This window comes from Gymnoscopelus microlampas, assembly GCF_963454915.1.
Source record: "Gymnoscopelus microlampas genome assembly, chromosome: 7".
Lineage (NCBI taxonomy): Eukaryota > Metazoa > Chordata > Actinopteri > Myctophiformes > Myctophidae > Gymnoscopelus > Gymnoscopelus microlampas.
Window position 1 is genome coordinate 31,932,378 of NC_139944.1, and position 21,691 is coordinate 31,954,068.

General features: G+C 41.4%; 4 protein-coding genes across 4 annotated transcripts; 2 read left to right on the forward strand and 2 right to left on the reverse strand.

The window, feature by feature from the left end:
• Positions 1-7,020: 7,020 nt before the first annotated feature.
• LOC311048522 (transcription factor HES-5-like) lies at positions 7,021-9,627 on the forward strand (the record flags this gene model as incomplete). The annotated part of the gene is made up of 3 exons (XM_084061782.1): positions 7,021-7,083; positions 7,201-7,622; positions 9,492-9,627. 3 exons carry the CDS (start codon positions 7,021-7,023, stop codon positions 9,625-9,627), a joined length of 621 nt encoding a protein of 206 aa, XP_083917908.1.
• Positions 9,628-11,434: 1,807 nt separating this feature from the next.
• On the reverse strand, positions 11,435-12,037 carry LOC311048523 (transcription factor HES-5-like; the record flags this gene model as incomplete). The annotated part of the gene is made up of 2 exons (XM_084061783.1): positions 11,435-11,860; positions 11,975-12,037. 2 exons carry the CDS (start codon positions 12,035-12,037, stop codon positions 11,435-11,437), a joined length of 489 nt encoding a protein of 162 aa, XP_083917909.1.
• A 3,153-nt stretch (positions 12,038-15,190) lies between these two features.
• LOC311048524 (transcription factor HES-5-like) lies at positions 15,191-16,450 on the forward strand (the record flags this gene model as incomplete). Its single annotated transcript, XM_084061784.1, has 2 exons — positions 15,191-15,349; positions 15,983-16,450. The coding sequence occupies 2 exons, from the start codon at positions 15,191-15,193 to the stop codon at positions 16,448-16,450; spliced, it is 627 nt and encodes a 208-aa protein (XP_083917910.1).
• Positions 16,451-20,702: 4,252 nt separating this feature from the next.
• On the reverse strand, positions 20,703-21,334 carry LOC311049075 (transcription factor HES-5-like; the record flags this gene model as incomplete). Its single annotated transcript, XM_084062518.1, has 2 exons — positions 21,243-21,334; positions 20,703-21,122 (listed from the first exon to the last, which is right to left on the reverse strand). The coding sequence occupies exons 1-2, from the start codon at positions 21,303-21,305 to the stop codon at positions 20,703-20,705; spliced, it is 483 nt and encodes a 160-aa protein (XP_083918644.1). The 5' UTR covers positions 21,306-21,334.
• Positions 21,335-21,691: the final 357 nt, after the last annotated feature.

The window sequence follows — 21,691 nt, forward strand, 5'->3', positions numbered from 1 at the left end:
ATAACGATCTTCAAGCTCACAACGCATCGCGTTATCACAAATGCTCCCTAGCACAAAACCTTTTCATTAAAAAAAAAATATATATATATATATATATATATGGAAGAAAGCCTAAATAAGCAAGTACACTAGAAACAAGCCCCCCCCAAAAAAAGCTTTTTACAATCAACTTACAAAAAAAGAAGCCCAAAGTCGCTTATAATAAGCCGACATGGCAACGCTGCTTCTTAACTGACAGCTCTGAATGGTGCGAGTGTGAGAAAGCTCTCAGGTCGGCCTGGGGCTTTCCTTTCCGGAGGGACCGTGGGTGTCTGTCTGTGTGGGTGTCTTTGTATTCAACTCCAAACAGCAGCTGGACTATTCACTTTGAAAATGTTTACTCAATAGGCTAGATCCAATTCCCTGCTCTCTCCTGCCACGATTCTCCCGCCTAAAATCTTTCTCTCCACTTTTAAGAAAATGTTAGAGGTTGATTAGCTTACCCTAAGACTATAAGCTACATGGTGCACTGAAAAAAACAACCAAACGCATTTATTGCAGCAATAGGGCATGACAGCCTATGAGCCTATTGATAGGCTATGCCAAGTCTACTGTAGGTAGGCCTACTGACTGAGAGGCCTATACATGAGCTAAACTAAAACCTAAACAACATGGGAGATTTATTAGAATAGCCTAAAAACCTAGGCTAGCTCACTGCCTTTGTGTTTTCACTTTTATCAAGGCTTGCTATCTCACGCATGCTTCACACCTGATGCTTGATCTGTCAGATTGACAATTAGCCTATAGCACCTGCTGCTGCCAATCTGTTGATGATATGCAAACTGAAATGCATCTTCTGCATTTTTTTTACTGATTTAGGCTGTTGGTGCAAAAAAGAAGACCATTTTCATTCAAGTTTTAACGTTATTTGTTTTTATTTTATATCAAGATGTCAATGTGATATATCATATGAGATGGATTTTCAAAAGACGTCTTTAGTCATCAATATGGGGATGTGCCAATAGACCACCCCTTAACAGACGACGTCACACTGATAAGAACCAGTGTGCGTGCAACCAGTATGCGCTAAATGAAACACATTCTATCAGGTCTCGCCAGGACGTGCCACACTAGCCAACACACAAGAGGGGGTTGGGGTGTGCTGAAACTAGCGCACCCCGAAACAACAGGTTGGAAATTGATTGCGTGAAACAATCACCTGCGCATCCAGTCTCAATGTTAGTAAACAATTAATTGGTCTGTAGGCTACAGAATATAGGCTATAGTTTTGGTCTATGAAGTGACAGCTCTGTATTTATAGACCCTGCCAGTGTTGCCAGATTGTGTGAGAGAAATAAGCAACCAGGTCAGTGAAAACAAGCCCAAAAGAAGTGATTATAAGCCACATGAGCAATTTAAATATATATTATTCATCTGCTATTTTCAAAATAATCTTAAGTGAAATAAAAGTGAAAAATGTGAAATATTCTAACAACACAAATAACCAAATAAGCAATTACACTTTAGAAACAAGCCCCAAAAAACGCAACCCACAAATGCCAATATTTACAAGCAACTTTACAGAACAACAAGACCAAAGTAGCTTATAATAAGCAGACATGGCAACCCTGTACCCTGCCCACTGTAAACCGTGTGGGTCTCAGTTTGACAGGGGGTTCCCACACTTGCCGGCCAATGGGGACCGCGGACAGTACAATGACAAAGGCTTCAATTACTTCATGCTAAATTGACTGTCTATTGCCTGTGGGACAATGGACGTGCACCCAGGGGAACAGGTGGAGCGTTAAATAAAAGAGTGCTGTGGAGAAAAAAAAGTTGACTCCATTCCTCCTCATTCCAAGCGGTGTCGGCGGCCCATTCTCATCAAAGGATGTCAAACCAAATGGCGGGAAAACCTGACAATGAATGAGGGTATGAGGGGCCACAGCAGATGGATCAGGGGATTCAGTCCCTCCATGCTCTTCACTTTCTACCTGTTTTTTTTCTTCCCCTGATTTGTTTTCAACAATTCATTCAACAGCTATAGACTATATAGGTCTATGCTAGATTATGTTAAAAAATATATGTATATATTTGACAGAAGGCTAAACCAAGGCACCAATCCTAACTATAGGCTGTTAGGCTAGTCTACCCTACAAAATGTCAGATTCAATTACCAGTAGCCTAAATTGGGGCTTAAGATGTTGTCCTACCATTGTGTCAACTAAGAAGTTATGCGGTAGATTATCAAAACTGCTATTAGATTGGTGGGTCAATAGCCTATAGGCTACCCCCTGGCCCCTGCCTTTTTATTTCAACAAGGTATTTCCCCGAATCCCCCTCGTCGGTGTGTCTCCTGGGAATGAGATGAGCCCTTGTTGGACCATGACTAATACGGTATTGAGCACGGCACACGTCCATTGTTATTGTGTTCAAAGCGTGCTGTGGGAAAGTTGGGACCGCACGGGCTACAGGATTAGTCTTTGAACAACATGAGCAGCAGCTGCCTCTCCTCTGTGAGCGGGAAGAACCAGCGCTGTGTCACGTGTGTGTGTGTGTGTGTGTGTGTGTGTGTGTGTGTGTGTGTGTGTGTGTGTGTTGTCATTTTTAACACGTGTCATGTGTGGCACTGGGAGTAATAGGGCAGTGGTTCTCAACCTGTGGGTCGGGTTTCCCCACATGATTGGGGGGGTCCCCTATCTACAAGCTCACAACGCCTCGTTGTGAGGCGTTGTGAGATCTGCTATTTTCACGATATTTATCTGTGGAACCAAGTCAAACAAAATGTAATGCCTCAACTCCAAATTCCAAGTGCTTGTCAGGGTGGGGGGGGGGGGGGGTCCCCCCGTTAAAATATGATGAAGTTTTTTAAGGGGGTCTCGGCCTGAAAAGGATAACCACTTGTGTAGGGGACTGCTGGCTATAACTAAGCCTAGGTAAAACTATATACATTTACCTTTAAATCAGCCCAGGCAACAAATCAGTTTTTTTGTTGACACATATAGCCATGTGTTGAAATTATTGTTTTAATATGTAGCTTACATCACTGTAGTTATAGGACTAGGCTACAAAATATAATATTTTGCCACCGAATTGAAAAATATATCAAATAAGGAGTAGTTAGGCTACATCTCAGCTCATTAAATCATTGTCATTTATAACATTCCTGCATTTACAAAATAGCTATCACAATGTTGATGCTGTTGCATTTTGCTGCCGTGTCCACAGGCTCCACATTTTCTCACCACCACACACAGCTATTGTGTCTTCAACATCTATATCATCGCATCTGTGTCTATTTTGTCCCTGTCTCCTTAGTTATCTGGCATAGAGGCCTATATGCAAAAGGAGCACATGGCATTCCTTGCTGTTGTCCTGAGCCAGGCTGTGACTTCGGGTGGCCCTGTGTGAGGGTCAGAGTGGGCCACAAAGGATGGGTGGGGGTGAGGGGGGGGGGGGGGGGCAGGTGCTCAGTGTCAACCGACTCAGGAACTATCCTTGTGACTCCAGCAACAACCTGGGAAAAGCCTGACCCCTCTTTTCTAAGACATTAGACAGCCGCCCCAGTTCTCTTGATGTGGGTCCCGGATGTATGGACTATGGACATTCCAGAGCATGTGACTCTGACATTCACAGTCCGGGCGTGCTGCCTTGGAAGGAAAAAAACACTTGAGGCGGGAAAACTCTGCCATTGTCACAATAACACCTTCTGTCAGTATTAAGATTGCCTGAGCTGAGGAGTGAGTATGTGGATCATTTGTGTGTCTGTGTGTGTGTGTGTGTGTGTGTGTGTGTGTGTGTGTGTGTGTGTGTGTGTGTGTGTGTGTGTGTGTGTGTGTGTGTGTGTGTGTGTGTGTGCGCGTGCGTGTGCGTGTGCGTGTGTGTGAGTGTGTGAGCGCGTGCGCGCGTGTGTGTGTGTGCGTGTGTGTGTGTGTGTGTGTGTGTGTGTGTGTGTGTGAACTTCACTGCACTACTATTTACCTGAGGTGTATCCTTGCTACCAAGCATGGGAAGAAGCCTTAGGTAAGGTTACGCCAGTATAGCTGTCCAGATGGCCCCATTGAGGACGGGGCACAATGAGGGACCAGTGGTTCAGTGGCGGTCATGGCAGGGTGGTGTGCTGCCCTGAATGGGGGGCTTAAGTGTGGGAAAGACGAGCAGGTCAGAACTCTCACGCATTCCTCAGTGGAGGGATGAGGAGACAGAGAGAGGGCCTTTGGCTGCACACTAAACATGGGTGGTGCCTCTGGGCTTAAAGCCATGCACGGGGACTTGCTTTGGCGTGTGCACGTGGGGAACGTGTGAGAAAGTGTGTCAGCGTGCGGGCGCGCGCGCGCGTGTGTGTGTGTGATGGGGCCCATCGTGAGGCCATGGCCTTTCTTCCTGAATAGCAGGAATGTCCACATTGGAATGTGTTTATACTCAAAAGATGTGTTTTCATCTGCATATGGGGCCATGACTCACTTCTGAGAAATGCTTCTTGAGGACCAGAGAGAAGAAAGACGAGCGAGGACTTCCCTCCAAGAGGAGCCCCCTACCATCTGCCTCTTTGCACACACATATCTTCATGGTTATTAAGACACATTAAGGACTTCCAAATTGTTCAATAATTTTCTCATTCTCTCAGGGCAACCACACGCACATTCAACAGCAAGCTTGTTTTTTCCAAGAATTGTTAAAAACTTTGGAACAAAGGTTCAGCGTAGTCTCACTAGTGCTGGTACAATATCCTATGAAAAGCACACACCCTCAGATTCAATTATACAACATTTTGTCAATTATTGTTTTTGTTGTGAAATGTTTCATGCATATTGTATGAAACGGAAAATGTAATCTCATTCCGCTGTTCATTGCAGATTTGACATCACTTTTGGTAAGGATTGTTTTGGGGGGTTAAGGCTTTGTTCAACTTTGTATATTCATTTGCTTTGAAATGTTACTTAAATGTGATGATACCAACAAAATGTAATGGTATATGGAAAATATATTTATTACGCATCCATTCATAAGTTCCTCATTATGGTTCATAAGACTCCAGACATCATGTTGTAATTAAACAACCACCTCGCTTCAATCTCTGTGAAAACAATTGAACTAAATTAATAATTCATATGACAATTGAAAAATGAAAAAGAGAAGTCTTTATGCTACTTTATGCTACACAGGAGAGGGTATACAGTGGGTGCAGCAAGGCGTTACTATATGAAAGCATGGTTGGACTTGAGAGGAAATGTAAGGTGTAGCGAGCAGAAAGGTGCGAGTGAGCGAGCGCGCACACACACACACACACACACACACACACACACACACACACACACACACACACACACACACACACACACAGCACATGTGTCTGAAAGCACACAACCGCACGTGTGGGTGCACACACCCTAATGTACGGCATACACACCCATTCAGACATGTGCAAGCAGCATGCAAAAACGTGCATGCATGCACGCAGGCACTAATGCGCGTGCAAACACAGTAACACACACACACACACACGCACATACCATCATACACAATCTCTCTCTCACATACATTAAGTACACTCACCCACCCACTAGTGCCCACACAAGGGCTGGGTGCTGTGAGGGGGAGGCGGGAGCCCCCACCACCACTATGCGGCATCTCTGATCTGGCCTGCCAGGTTGAAAGGCCGTCTCTTGAGAGCAGGCGATGGGAAGGGGGAGGAGGAAAGAGGGAGAGAAAGAGAGGGTGCACTGGGGTGTGCTCTATTGACTGGAGGATGTGTGAGTAGGATCCCAGCCTTCTTTCCCACACTCTTTCCCATTTATGACATTCTCCCTAAAGGAGGGGTGCGAGGGGTCGGTGATGAGTGGGTGAGGTGTCGGACAATGGAAGTGTGCCTTCCCAGAGGCCACAGTATAATTGTGTTGAATTGGCATTTACAATGCATCTCTCTCTCTCTCTCTCTCTCTCTCTCTCTCTCTCTCGCACACACACACACACACACACACACACACACACACACACACACACACACACACACACACACACACACACACACACACACACACACACACACACACACTTTTTGGATGCTGTTCTGATTAAAATAGATTACACTACATTATGCGATACAGCTCTGTAATATATACATTACAGTAATTCAACTGTTAATCACTCAACATTGTGACAGTGACAGCAACTGTGCCATATTTGACCTCTAATGATTTAGTGATACTTGATGCAGGGTTGATACAGCATAACTAATCTTTGTTTACAAAATATATCAACCACAAAAAAGCAAATAGCAACACGTACTGTGTGAAATAACTGAAGTATGAGGTAACTTATGTTATGTTTAATCTTTATCAAGCTGCAGTTGTGACAGTTGTACCAAAAGCACACCTAGGGCAAAATAAAGGAGTTGCATGCCAGATTTGAGATGCAAAGTAGTACTAAATGCAAAATATGCCACTAAAATAACACTTTATAATTGTTTTGGCAAACAAACATTGTTTGACCCCTGACAAAGACAGTTCCACTGAAACATATAGGGTGTGCGCGTGCGGGTGAGTGTGCGTGCGTGCGTGTGTTTCTGTTTATTTTGGGGGAGCACGAGAGCTCAACAAATTTTACATTAACAGTGACATCATGGCATTTGTTGACTTTCTGTGAATTAAGCATGCATGCGCCTTATCTTTATGTCTTTAGTGGCCCTTATCAGTCTGTCTCAGCCACTCTCCATCTGTAGCAGTCAGGTCAGACAGAGGGAATGTTCCCAGGTAATAAAAGACTAACGACCTGCTTGTGTTGAGACTGTACCTTAGATAGTAGCCCTACCGTTCCCTCTGTTTAAGGCCACGGGGCCAGTTAGCCATGAGATAATTGATGCCTCTTCTATTGTTGCGTCCGCCTCGCCCACTGGCCTCTGAGTGTGGGAAAGCTAATCCAGCCTGGGACTCATGGCTTTGTAATGCTAATGTCAGCTATAAATAGGAGAGAGGGAACCTTGCTTGGATCACAACTCACTACTCTCTCTCAGAGAAGCTACTGCACTCTCTCTCTGCCAGAATGGCACCTACCACTACCAGAGATTCTACCTACCCAATGCTCTCTACCAAAGACAGACACAAAGTAAGTACAGTTATACATTCATAGCAATGACATTGAATATTCCTAAAGTATTGTTTTCATGGCTTCAACTTAAAGAACATAGACCTGACCAAAGTCTTTATTTTTCTCTTCCTTCAGATAAGGAAACCAGTTGTGGAGAAGCTGCGCAGAGACCGCATCAACACCTGTATTGAGCAGCTCAAGACTCTGCTGGAGAAAGAGTTCCACAAGCAGGACCCCAACGCCAAGCTAGAGAAGGCTGACATCCTGGAGATGACAGTGGCGTTCCTCAAGCAGCAGCTGCAGCGTCAGAGCGCAGCCCCTCACAGGGCCCATAGCGAGGGCTACTCACAGTGCTGGAAGGAGACACTGCACTTCCTGTCCGCTAGCTCCTTGAAGGAAGTGTCACTCCCACACCTCCAGTACCTCCACCCTGCCCACAGAGCTGGCCGAGACCTCTGCCCCAACTCTCCTCTCTCTGCCCAGCAGCAGCAGCAGCTCCACAGCCAGAGCTCAGAGAAGCAAGCCTCCAGCACGGACAAGACAGTCTGGAGGCCGTGGTAGATGCTTCAAATAGACTTGATGTCTCTCAAACTGGATGAATGTTTGCCGTTAGATGCCGTAGGAGATGGATTTCCAGATGTTTAGCAGAATGGATGTGTTTCTACACAATAATGTTTTTACATTATTGCTCCTGAAAAGGAGCTTACGTGGCATTTAGATTTCTTCATATTGAAGAAAATGGTTTTGTGAAGACACTGTCAGTGACTTCAGTTAGTGCTCTGTTGATGTACAATTTCACTTATTTGTTCTTCTTATCTTCTATGAAGATGGTTTGTGTAAAGATAATATCTTTATTCAGATGACTGGTCAGCAAGCAGGGTCCTTGCCTTAAACCTCATTATCACGCTATTAGTGTCATTAAATGATGTTGATTTATTTTATTGATTACCTTTTGTAAAGGCTTTTTGTTGGAACCCCAGTTGTTCTGAAAGAGGCATTGTGCCTTGGAATTATATATTTACACTGTGTGTTTGCTGACATCACTTGATGAAGTGATTAAATGTGAAAAAAAACCTTTTCTTATGGAAAAGTTCAGTGCTTGAGTACTTGTTGTCTCAAGGTGAAAATATGCATCATATTTCTTAAATGTAAATAAAAAAATGTTGATACAATCTTGTTCACTCCCTTTCTTTTTTCTTGCTCTGTATTAATGGTGATAAAAGTGATAACACATTTTACTAACACAATGTGTTTGATTTTACCTGTTCACAGTTAACAGTTTAGACATTCGACTGATGCTCTTATGGAGTGACTAACAACAAGGAAAACTGTAGATTATGTTTTTTTCGCTTGTACACTGACATGTGTTGAATTATCTGGTAGAAATATAATAGAATATTAATATTTTTCCGGTACACGATATACACATATACTGCAAAAATTATAGATAATGTTTCATTATCTGGTACAATGACACAAAATACGGTATAGGCTACACTTGAAGATTAAAATAAAGGACAAAACTGTAAACTTTGTAGGAAAAAAACAAATATGTGCTGCTTGTCCCCAAGAGTTCAAACATTTAATCCCTATCTGTGTGGATCAAACGTATATGTATTATTGACATAATGTTTGCAGATATAATTGACCACAGATTGGATATCAAAGTGATTTTTTTCTTTTTCTTTCTTTTTGAACTACCCAAGATTCAAATTTGACCGCCCGGACAGGGATTGAAAGTTTTAACTCTTGGGCCCAGTGGTGCAGACTATCCAAAGAAGAATTACCTAGGCACTCCGTCTTCAGGCGAAAAAGTATTATTTTATTTTTGAGCAAGTACAAGTATATAACTAAAATATGGCATTTTTCTGGTACACTGACATAAGTGTAGAATATTCCATTATCTGGCACACACAGCCAGTTCTTACTGTAATACAAGGGCAACAAGAAGTGATCAATAGAGAATCTGAATCCCTCCAATGGGATTGTTTGTATGAGCACAGGTTTAAACATTCTATTACACAACAACGATCATTATCAGCATTACTATGAAACTTGGAATGAATCATAAATCACTTGGGCCTGATGTAAGGAGTATTGATTGGGGTTTCAAGCTCATTAATTAGTGATCATGGGGTCGGGGGAGTGTTTTGTGCAAACCATTGATACAGCATTGACCTCATGGGTCTAGAGGTCTTCTTGCTTTCCCACACTCCTTAACCAATTGTTTGTCACAACGGATAACATCACAAGATATCAGAGACTTGCGAGGGTGTGTGTGTGTGTGTGTGTGTGTGTGTGTGTGTGTGTGTGTGTGTGTGTGTGTGTGCGCGCGCGTGTGTGCGTGCGTGCGTGTTGCATCTGTGCAACTATATGTCTGTATCACTATGTATAGTCCTGTCACTGTGTCTCTGTCAACACACCAGTTATCACCTGCTGAAAGCAGACCTGCTCTGGAGCCTGACTTACACCTTCTTACATCAGACACAGAGCAGAGGGTTCCCACGATGGCACAAGCCGTCCTGTCACATCAACACCAACATCTTCAAACGAAGGCCCTAAAAGTCTTGTTGTTGTGTCACTAAGCCAATAAATTCTTTAAGTGTGTCTCCTACTGTTCTTTCTCTTGTCATATAAAATGTATAAGGAATACAATGAGATAAAGCTGTGTAGTTTCTACACACAATCAGATATTAATGTTGGAAACATCTGGAATGAGATCAGAGTTATAATAAGGCTAATTAAGTATTGGATTTAATGTATCACCGTATATACATGTCCTAGTTGCAGAATATGTGACCACTGTATCTTTTTATTAATGTTTTAGATCAGTTTTCAAAGGATTATTTATGTCGATGACAAACATCAGGCTGTTGAGCATGTAGTTTTCCCTCCAAAGACAGATTCTAAAGGGTGGGGGTTTGGGGGGGGGGGGGGGGGGGGGAGTGGGGAGTCAGGGTGGAGCTGGTGGTGAGGTAACCGGGTCAGGAGGATTCTCCCCATAGTGGCTCAGGGGGTTGGGTAATTTAGACACGGCACACTTCCTTTGTCCTCGGGATGAAGGGGAGGGAGGAGGGTGGCTCAGGAGTGTGGGAAAGCTGTGGAGCGATGGGCTCCACACCAGGGGGAGAGACGCACCCACCAGCTCCAACAGCCTGCCAGCTGTTTGATGAAACCCGACCTGACAAGAGCCTACTGCTCAATGGCAGCCCGGGGGCTTAGCACACAAAAGCACAAAACGGACATGCCTCGGACACACGGGTGGGGGGGGCACACTTTCAGAATCTGTTTTTTTAAGTTTGATTACTCAAAACATGTGCATAAGCATAAACATATTGAATGCTTAGCCTCACACGCTTTAAGCATGCAGGATTCTTTAATTTGCATGCATGAACAGGCTGCCCTTTCATTTGCTCCCTTTTTACTCTCCCTGACACCACTGACTGTAAATAATGGAATCACCTGCTCTCTTTATTGCCAGTTCAATCCAGATCAAAGTATCAAAGCTGTGAACATTTAGCCCTTTGTTGAAGAGCTGAAACTGGTAAAGGTTTTGAGAGAATTGCATCACCTCTGCAAATACTAGGCTATACCTCTTTTCATGTATTATCATCATCTTGTGGTTCATTTATTTGCTGGATGTGTCATTTCTATTTTTCATAAGTTTCTGCAATGACCATAATGATTTATTAGCCATACCCTCATTAAGACATATACTAGCCAGAATATGTTGGAAATTGCATCAAGAGAAAAAGGTTATTTATGTTACCGGTACTTAATATAATTTTTCTCTTTGGAGTTTCAGCTTTCGATTCATGTCTATTTCTTTACTTCTGTCAAGAAAGATAGCTCATTCATGTTCATATTGAATATCTGGAGTACAGGGGGGGTGGGAAGAATGACTCCATATCTGTACATTATAAAATATTTTATTTTCGTTGTGGCTTCACCAAACTCAATTTGTTTAAGCTCAACACCAACCACATAAAGCACTTGTATTTCACTATATTTTCCTTTACAAAAGGTCACACTCAGATTTGCTTCACATGGAAGATATAACAGATAGGATTATAAATCTCTAATGCATCATACATATGCGAAATAAGAGGTTGACTCCACAGGAGTCAGTTACACAAGAAAGGTATTACAATTTCACAGTAGAAATTACAGTTTCCTGTAAGGCACGTACAATTTGAGCATTTACATTGCAGAGGCACAACAGTTCCTTACAGGAGTAGAACTAACAGCAACACTGAAGGCATGGCACTTGTCCAACATGGAGCTAAAGCACACAGACAGCATTTGGTGCAGGGATATCTTTTACAGAATATAAGATAGAGAATGTCCATCCAGTTTGAGAGACAGTCATCTACCATGGCCTCCAGACTGTCTTGCTGGTGCTGGTGGCTTGCTTCTCTGAGCTCTGGCTGCGGAGCTGCTGCTGCTGTTGGGCAGAGAGAGGAGAGTTGGGGCAGAGGTCTCGGCCAGCTCTGTGGGCAGGGTGGAGGTACTGGAGGTGTGGGAGTGACACTTCCTTCAAGGAGCTAGCAGACAGGAAGTGCATTGTCTCCTTCCAGCACTGTGAGTAGCCCTCGCTGTGGGCCCTGTGAGGGGCTGCGCTCTGACGCTGCAGCTGCTGCTTGAGGAACGCCACTGTCATCTCCAGGATGTCAGCCTTCTCTAGCTTGGCGTTGGGGTCCTGCTTGTGGAACTCTTTCTCCAGCAGAGTCTTGAGCTGCTCAATACAGGTGTTGATGCGGTCTCTGCGCAGCTTCTCCACAACTGGTTTCCTTATCTGTTAGAAAGAAAATAAAGACTTTGGTCAGGTCTATGTTCTTTAAGTTGAAGCCATAAAGACAATAGTTAGGAATCTTCAATGTCATTACTATGAATGTATAACTGTACTTACTTTGTGTCTGTCTTTGGTAGAGAGCATTGAGTTGGTAGAATCTCTGGTAGTGGTAGGTGCCATTCTGTCAGAGAGAGAGAGTGCAGTAGCTTCTCTGAGAGAGAGTAGTGAGTTGTGATCCAAGCAAGGTTCCCTCTCTCCTATTTATAGCGGACATTAGCATTACAAAGCCATGAGTCCCAGGCTGGATTAGCTTTCCCACACTCCGAGGCCAGTGGGCGAGGCGGACGCAACAATAGGAGAGGCATCAATTATCTCATGGCTAACTGGCCCCGTGGCCTTAAACAGAGGGAACGGTAGGGCTACTATCTAAGGTACAGTCTCAACACAAGCAGGTCGTTAGTCTTTTATTACCTGGGAACATTCCCTCTGTCTGATCTGACCGCTACAGATGGAGAGTGGCTGAGACAGACTGATAAGGGCCACTAAAGACATAAAGATAAGGCACATGCTGCATTCATAGATGCACCTATCGCTCCAAATAATTACTGTTTTTGACATGTGGAAAAGGAAATAAATAACTACATGACCACCTGTATTACATACTTATTATTTAATTCTGCCTGGACTACTATTTGTGAGATTGTGTTCCATCCGAAACGTTGTGCAAGGAGACACTCCACAATAACCAAAGACAAGTGTATTGTATTTATATATTTCCATATGTCAAATATAGATTAACTATGCACATATACAAATTCAATCATCCACATCCACAGCCTCATTTGACCTCTGTTCCTCAGTATCGTCCTAATGTGATGTGTCAAAGTCATTATGTTGCCTGTGTCTCAAGGGAGAAGGCACACTTGCAGTTTATTGATAAAAGAAGAAAGAGCTTGCACATCCACTAGAAAAAACCCAGGTGCAGCACAAACTGGCCAATAACATGACATGCGCTATCTGTATACAGTATATCTTTGTAGATGTATTTGTATATGTTTCCAAACAGCATTTGCTATTTTTCTATTCTGCTCTCACTCTACCTTTATCCTCTCTCTTCTCATGGAATACTACAAAATGATGGCGCGTACATGGAAAAAAAGAATACCCACTTCTTTACACCTGTAAACCTGTGATGTGACAATAAAGATGATTCTGAACAGGAACAAAATATTGGAGCCCTCACACTGGAAAGTGACTCGCTCCCAGTTAGTTTATTTATGTTTTGACCAGCACAGGGTCTTCATCAGAATGAAACAAGCAGAGAAATGCTTGCTCCACAGGTAGGCAAGCACTCAGCAGGGAGGGAGCAGGGAGCTGCACAGGTTTAGACAGATGTTGTCAATTCATTAGAGTGTGTAATGGTCTTGCTGGAGCAATAATAATAATATTTTTAAGACAGATTTTTATTGTTGTTTGCAGTTTATTCCCTTTCAAGTTGATAAACATAATTTTCATGGAATATGTCCTCATTTATTTTAGCCAATCATCTGCTATTCCAATGTAATTCCTCTTGGTCAAATGGTGCATAAACACATCTCGAGCCATGATGTACAAGTACACGTCCTTAACATTACGCTAGTAGGCTATGTCGCAGGGACTTCCCCCTCCCTCTACAGAGTAAAAGGTCAAGTTAGTAGGCCCTAAGTATTGATGGTTTAAGAGGTTAAATAATGTCTGAAAATACACATTAACATGAATCCAACATACACTGATGCTTGTGCTGTCAAACAAAGTCGAAGGGAAGCTATCTATGAAATCTATGAAAGAGCTTAATCTGCAACACCATTTTTTACAAGTGGGGGTCCCTGCATGCTTCATCTTTCTCTCAGCGGGTCCTTGGGCTGAAAAATGTTGAAGACCCCTGCTCTAATCACAAAGCCACTGAGCTGGTCAATGGTACAACGGTTGGTACAGTTTGCAAGTATGTAATCAGAAAGTGCAGTTTTAACTTGTTGCACCTCATCTTGTGTACAGTGGCTTGTGTAAATATCTCTGTTTTTATGGTTGATTCTTTCCAATGTGTCAGATAATTTTTCTGTTTCTTGTCATTTGTAAAATGTATAGGCTAAATGTAGTCCAGTTGGGTTTCTGTCTGTTGTTTGTGAACCGAGTCCCAGGCAGCACACACTCTCTCAATTTGATTTGATTGAATATTGGCCTCTGAGCCTCTCTCTCAAATGAACTTCATTGGCATGAGAAAACGTTTACATTGCGAAAGCAAAAGTGAAACAAAACAATCAAAACAAAACAACATACGTAGGCAGTAGGCCTACAAATAAATATTGAATATAAATAGGAATGAAATAAAAGTGTTAACAGAGCTGTCTTACATTGCAACTTTGAGGGAAGAATATCTTAAACTATAAGTCTCTCTCTCTCTCTCTCTCTCTCTCTCTCTCTCTCTCTCTCTCCCTCCCTCAAGGCATGTGGTCTTTCTTGTCTTCCCCCGTTGAATTGAATTGATCTCTCAGCCCAGATGGATCAGTCGGCAAAGTTGACATTAGCCCAAACTTTGTGCTTAGGAACGCGCATCATCACCTCCTGCAGCGTGGCGCGTGGACAGATAGGTTCCCCCGGGTTGTTATTGTTGAGCTGCGTGGCGCCTTTGATGTTCATGGAAACGTGTGCATCGGCACTTCTGTTTCCTCTTTCCCCAGTGGTGTAAATCAATTAAGTACATGTACTCAAGTACAATTTTGAGGTGTTTTCTTTTTACTTTACTGGAGTATTTCCAATACTTTTTTCATTTTCAATCATTTTACTTATACTCCATACATCCCAGAGCCAGATATTGTAACCTATACTTTTACTCCACTACAATTATTAGAAAACTTTAGTTACTAGTTACTTTGTAGGTTTTGATTATTATTACAAAACATACATTAGGCTATCCACTAGCTATATACATTTCGGCCATTTGAAAATAGCAGATACAAGCTCACAATGCCTCCCAAATGTTACCCATTGTGAGCTTGTAGATCTGCTATTTTCAAAAGATTTTTTATATATTTGAAAACTTGCGAAATGGGACATTCTGCACAATGAATACTTTCTACTTTTGGTCCTTTGAGTGCATTTTCACACCAATACTTTTGTCCTTTAAGTAGGCTACATTTTTTATTCCAGACTTTTACTTGTAACATTGCCATATTGATACTTTGACTTAAGTAAAACAATGGAGTAGCCTACTTTTCCCACCACTGTCTTTTCCCACCGTGCAGGGATCAAAGTAACGTTCTCACAGTAGGATAAAAAACATACGCGCTCGTGGACATGGCGAGAGGCGAGGCGCCATGGAGCTCTAGGTGTGATGACGATGGCACGCTTTGTGGTCACACTTCTGTTTGTAAAGAGAGGAAGCTGAGGGTGAAGGGAGTGTTATACAGACTTTATTACAGGCCCTGCTCACCGCAGAGTGTGGGAAAGTCTGAGGTGCCAAAAGTCCACGCATATAGGAGCGACCATCCATGGGTTTTCCTGCCCTATAAATAAGCTGTTTTATGTGGAGGTGCTCAGATTGACTGAATCTTCACCAAGAGAATAGCCTACATCTGTGCACGAGTTGCATGCTTGCTGAAGACAGGACATATTTGTGTGTATTTTACCTATCAGGATGGCTTCTGTTACCGAAAACAGGCCCGAAGATACTTCTGTTGAGAATAACAGTTCCAATAAGGTAAGCAACTTCAAACTTGAGCCTATATCAATCATCATAGCTAAACTGTCGACTGACATTTTTAGCCTATAGGCTACATTACGGTCTTAAAGTGTTTCAGTTGTTAGAGGAATGATCAATGAGGGGTAGTGCCCGACAGGCCGACAAGCTTAATTAACAAGCCTGTGATTACCAAGTGAATGTAATATGATCAGTTAGATTTATTTTGTTATTGTTATGATTGTTGAGACTATTGAAACACTATTACAAATATAGAATAGATCAACCTAGACTGAATGAACTATTTTTTACATATGTATTTACATGTAGCCTATTTATTATGTAGCCTAATAATATATTAAGATCCGAAAATAAACTGAACTGAACTGAACAATTGTCTATTTTTCCAGTTACGAAAAGTCATGGTGGAGAAAGTGAGGAGGGACCGCATCAATCAGAGCATCGAGCAACTCAGAACACTTCTTCACCCATCAGGAGAGCACCATCAAGGCGGTGGGCAGAGCTCTCCCTCAAAGCTGGAGAAGGCTGACGTATTGGAGATCGTGGTGCGTTTCCTTCGGCAGAAAGCTATGGCCAGGGCCCATCGGCACCCGTCAGCGCCCATCAGCTACTCTCACGGGTTCTCCCAGTGTCTCCAAGAGAGCCTTCGGCACCTGTCACTCCACGCCCGCTTGAAGCCCGCGGAGAGGGAGGAGATCAAGCGCTTCTACGTGCACCAGAGAACCAGAGCCCTGCAGAGGAGCCTGTCGTCGGCCCAGCACGGTGGCCGACGGACGGGCACGTCCAAGCGGTCAACCACGTCGAGGTCATCGTCGTCGCCGCGGACCCACCAAGGCTGGCTGTGGAGACCATGGTGACAATATACTGGCCCACAGTGGTTCTCAACCATTTCCCCCAAAATAATCATGTTTGAACTGGGGACCCCCCCCAAAATAATCATGTTTGAACTGGGGACCCCCCCAAAATAATCATATTTGAACTGGGGACCCCCCCCCCCCACCCTGACAAGCACTTGGAATTGTAAGAGTTTAGGTATGACATTTAGTTTGACTTGGTTCCACAGATAAATATTGTGAAAATAGCAGATCTACAAGCTCACAATGTTGTGGGCTTGTAGATCTCCTATTTTCACAATGTTTGCCTCTTTCTTATGTTATTTGACTATATTTGGCCAATGTTTGACCAGTTTTTATAGTAGCCTAGTTTGTTGATTACTTTTGATGCAGTTAGCCTAATGGTCTTTTTTATTTTCTTTCTTTAAAAAAAATAACTTGTCACTTCACTGTCATCTGGACCCCCCTGGGGGTCCCGACCTACAGGTTGAGAACCACTGATATTAAAGGCTACTCACAGGTTGAGAACCACAGATATTATAGGCTACTGTGGCCGAGTTTCATGGACTAGCCTATAGCAGCGATTCAGGTTGTGAAATGTCTCGGATAAGGTTTGTTTATTTCTGCGCAAATGTTGTCTTTATGATGCCATATTTTTGGTGGTTGGATCAGTTGTGCAACATTTGCACATAAGCGCCTTGTCTACAATGTACGGCAAAATATAGAAAATGTAGAGTTGTTTCAGGTCTGTTGTTATTTTGCCTTTTGTGAAGGCGTTGTGGTTGGCCTACTGTATAGGCTATACCTTTTTTTATCCCAACAATAAAGTTCAGCGTTTCTTCTTTTATTTTATCGTGATGTTGTCCCACTGTAGCCTATGCATGTTTACAAATTACAGTGGTGTAAAAAGTACTAAACATTTTTACTTTAGTTAATCATGTTACAAGTAAAAGTCCGGAATTAAAATGTGCTTGAGTAAAAGTACAGAAGCATTGGTATCAAAATGTAGGCTACTTGAAGTAGGCCTACCAAAGTAGAAAATACTCATTATGCAGAATGTCCCATTTCACAAGTTTTCACGATGCCAGGCATTGTGAGCTTGCAGATCGGCTATTTTGAAATGGCCAAAATGTATAGGGCTTTAGTGGGTAGGCCTAATGTATGTTTTATAATAATAATCAAAATCTACAAAGTAACTAGTAACTCAAGTTTTCAAATAATTGTAGTGGAGTAAAAGTATAATATTTGCCTCTGAGATGAAGTGTAGTAAGTAAAAGTATACTGCAAATTGGAAACCCTCCAGTAACGTAAAATACCTCAAAATTGTACTTAAGTACAGTACTTGAGTAAATGTACTTAGTTACTTTCCACCACTGCTTAATAATTGTATTATCAAAATGTCCTGTGTTTAAGTGACTGAGCAAAATGCAAGTACCATGGACAGCGCCACGAGACTCTTTCAACGAGAGACTGCTGCATATATATTTTGCAAGAAGAATGTGTTTTTTGAATTGCAGATGTTGTATCAGGACAATTAGTGGAAAAAAAGGGACATCCATATGGTATATATTGGCCTACAGAGAAAATCAATTATTATACATTTGGCTATATTAATAGTTTATTTCCACCCATGACAATGTTTTGCAACTGAATTGAAAATGGGAAATGTTTGCTTTATGTTAGGTTTTACAAATACCTAACATATTCTACCTAACATATCAGATAACACATTGCAACATTAATTTGAACCTACAGTATTTGTAAAACACAAGTGTTTGTCCACCAAATAGGCAAGGAAAATGATCAATCACTTTACTCTCACTTAATAATGATAAACTGCTGAGGCACAGCACAATTGTAACAAAATAAATCACAATACGTTTACGTCGTAAACATGTAAATACCACGTTGTGGTACTACAGTCAATGTTATGCTAATTGCATTTAAAGTAACAGATTGGGCTTAAATAAGCCCAGCAATGACTAAGCAATGAGCTAAGCATGGACTCTGCAAAATAGTAAGAAAATGATTTAGCCATTTGTAATGGTACCTTAATGACAATAACTATAATGTATTTGCAAATAGGACTATAAAGTCAGATAACCGTGCCATGTCATATAAGTGGTGTTTTTTGGTATTGCACCATGGAACCAAATTGGAGGCATTTATCAGTGAATGGAGAACAACGCAATGGAGAAGTATGATTGCATAATGATGTTTGTTTATTGAAGAAGCAGTCACATAATTATAAATACATATATCCCAACTGAAGGTACATAGAAGTGATGACAAATCACAACAATAACTTAAATATTTCTCCAAGACAGTGTAAAAGTCTCTATGAGACTATAGGTCTGGACATGGTTTGAAATGAACAATATTTTGAAAAAACTTAACTCCCCATTCTATTGTTTGTTCAAAAGATCATCATATTTTTTAGGAAGAAAAGCAAAGGATCAAAATGAGATCATGAAACAGAACAGATTTAGCTAATCACTTAGTGATGATAAAATGTGAAATAACCAGTTAGTTCAATAACATTCACAGAGAAAGAAGAATGTGTTTTTTGAATTGCAGATGTTGTATCAGGACAATTAGTGGAAAAAAAGGGACATCCATATGGTATATATTGGCCTACAGAGAAAATCAATTATTATACATTTGGCTATATTAATAGTTTATTTCCACCCATGACAATGTTTTGCAACTGAATTGAAAATGGGAAATGTTTGCTTTATGTTAGGTTTTACAAATACCTAACATATTCTACCTAACATATCAGATAACACATTGCAACATTAATTTGAACCTACAGTATTTGTAAAACACAAGTGTTTGTCCACCAAATAGGCAAGGAAAATGATCAATCACTTTACTCTCACTTAATAATGATAAACTGCTGAGGCACAGCACAATTGTAACAAAATAAATCACAATACGTTTACGTCGTAAACATGTAAATACCACGTTGTGGTACTACAGTCAATGTTATGCTAATTGCATTTAAAGTAACAGATTGGGCTTAAATAAGCCCAGCAATGACTAAGCAATGAGCTAAGCATGGACTCTGCAAAATAGTAAGAAAATGATTTAGCCATTTGTAATGGTACCTTAATGACAATAACTATAATGTATTTGCAAATAGGACTATAAAGTCAGATAACCGTGCCATGTCATATAAGTGGTGTTTTTTGGTATTGCACCATGGAACCAAATTGGAGGCATTTATCAGTGAATGGAGAACAACGCAATGGAGAAGTATGATTGCATAATGATGTTTGTTTATTGAAGAAGCAGTCACATAATTATAAATACATATATCCCAACTGAAGGTACATAGAAGTGATGACACATCACAACAATAACTTAATAAATATTTCTCCAAGACAGTGTAAAAGTCTCTATGAGACTATAGGTCTGGACATGGTTTGAAATGAACAATATTTTGAAAAAACTTAACTCCCCATTCTATTGTTTGTTCAAAAGATCATCATATTTTTTAGGAAGAAAAGCAAAGGATCAAAATGAGATCATGAAACAGAACAGATTTAGCTAATCACTTAGTGATGATAAAATGTGAAATAACCAGTTAGTTCAATAACATTCACAGAGAAAGAAGTTGCACATTGTCATAACAATATCAGCGTTAAGAAAAATAACAGTTAGGCCTTTTTAACAAAAAAAAGATTAAACATGTTGATCTTACAACAGATCATTCCTAACAAATTGTACTTAAGGAAAGTGAAAGTTTTTGATCAATATAACTGATCCACAGGTAAAAACATTGTCATGGCAGTGAAAATATCCACAATTAAGATCTAAGTTGACTGCTCATTTCTCCAAGACACTGTACTCAAATAGAGTAGAGTATTTACAATGACTTTATGAATCTTTATGAAAGACACTGTACTCAAATAGAGTACAGTATTTACAATGACTTTATGAATCTTTATGAAAGACAGATGACATTGTTCAAAATGAACAAACATGAGCAAATATTATCCTCTAAATGTCAATTAAAAACATTTTTGTCATGATGGCAGTGAAAAGATCCACCTCATAACTTAAGATCAACGATACTGCTGAGATCAGTTGATCTCTGACTTAATACAAATACTAGGAAAATAAAAAATACGTTTGAAAATCAATCTTTAGTAGATAAAAAATTATAATCTTTACATGCAGATCACCAATTCTTTCTGTATTGAAAAATACAGCCAGAAATGTTGGACCAATATGGTCAACTCAATTGATCAAGTGGAGTTCCAGTAGTTTACTACCAGGGCCTCCAGGGGGCAATGTTGACAGGACTCTTCTCTTTGGTGATGCTGGACAGAACTGGAGACTTCAGTTGACGCAAACAAGTCTCATTCACGTTCTTGTCAGATGATGACTGCAGGTTCTGGAAGTGGTCCAGCAGTCTTCTCTGGGACTGTATCTTCACCTCATCCTTGGACAGGAAGTGCACCACCTCTTGGACACACCTGGAGTATCCCTGATTGACAGGTGCTGAGTTGACAGGTTGATACTGCTGCTGTCGTGTCAGGAAGCAAACTGTCATCTCCAGGATGTCTGCTTTCTCCAGCCTGGAGTCAGCCCGTTGTTTGAGGATCTCTGGACCCAGGAGAGACTTTAGCTGCTCAATGCTGCAGTTGATTCGCTCTCTGCGTAACTTCTCCACCAATGGTTTCCTTATCTGCAGAAAGAAGAAGGGCATCATTAATAAACACATTCTGAAAAACAACATAGCCTTGAATAAGTACAAATATTTTAGGAATTAAGTTTAAGAGTCCATAAAGCTGAGTCTTCAATTTACCTTGTGGTTCAAAGTCAGGAGCTCCTTAGAAGAGTTGTTTGGTGAAGTTATTGTAGGAGCCATGGCTGATCTCTGTGCTGTAGTAGAGGTCTCTGTAGACGAGAGAGAGAATCTGATCTCTCTATGGCTTCATCCCTCCTACTTATAGTACCCAATCTCCATATGAATGTGTGGGTCTGGGTCTGGTTGGACTTTCTCACAGTCTTGGCAAATCAGAGAATCAGGAAGGACAATGAGGAATGTCATGCTGCCACATGCTCTTGCTGCTGAGGGACAATAGTTAGATCTCAGGGGAACAGGTGAAGGACTGGAGAGAGACTTTGTGTGAATCTGGGAAAGTGGTGACCTGTAAAGAGACCAGATCTGCTGCCTCATGTTGAGATCAATGACTTTGACTGAGCACACGCTCATCATTACATCATACACGTGGGAGTTTGACAAAGATCACT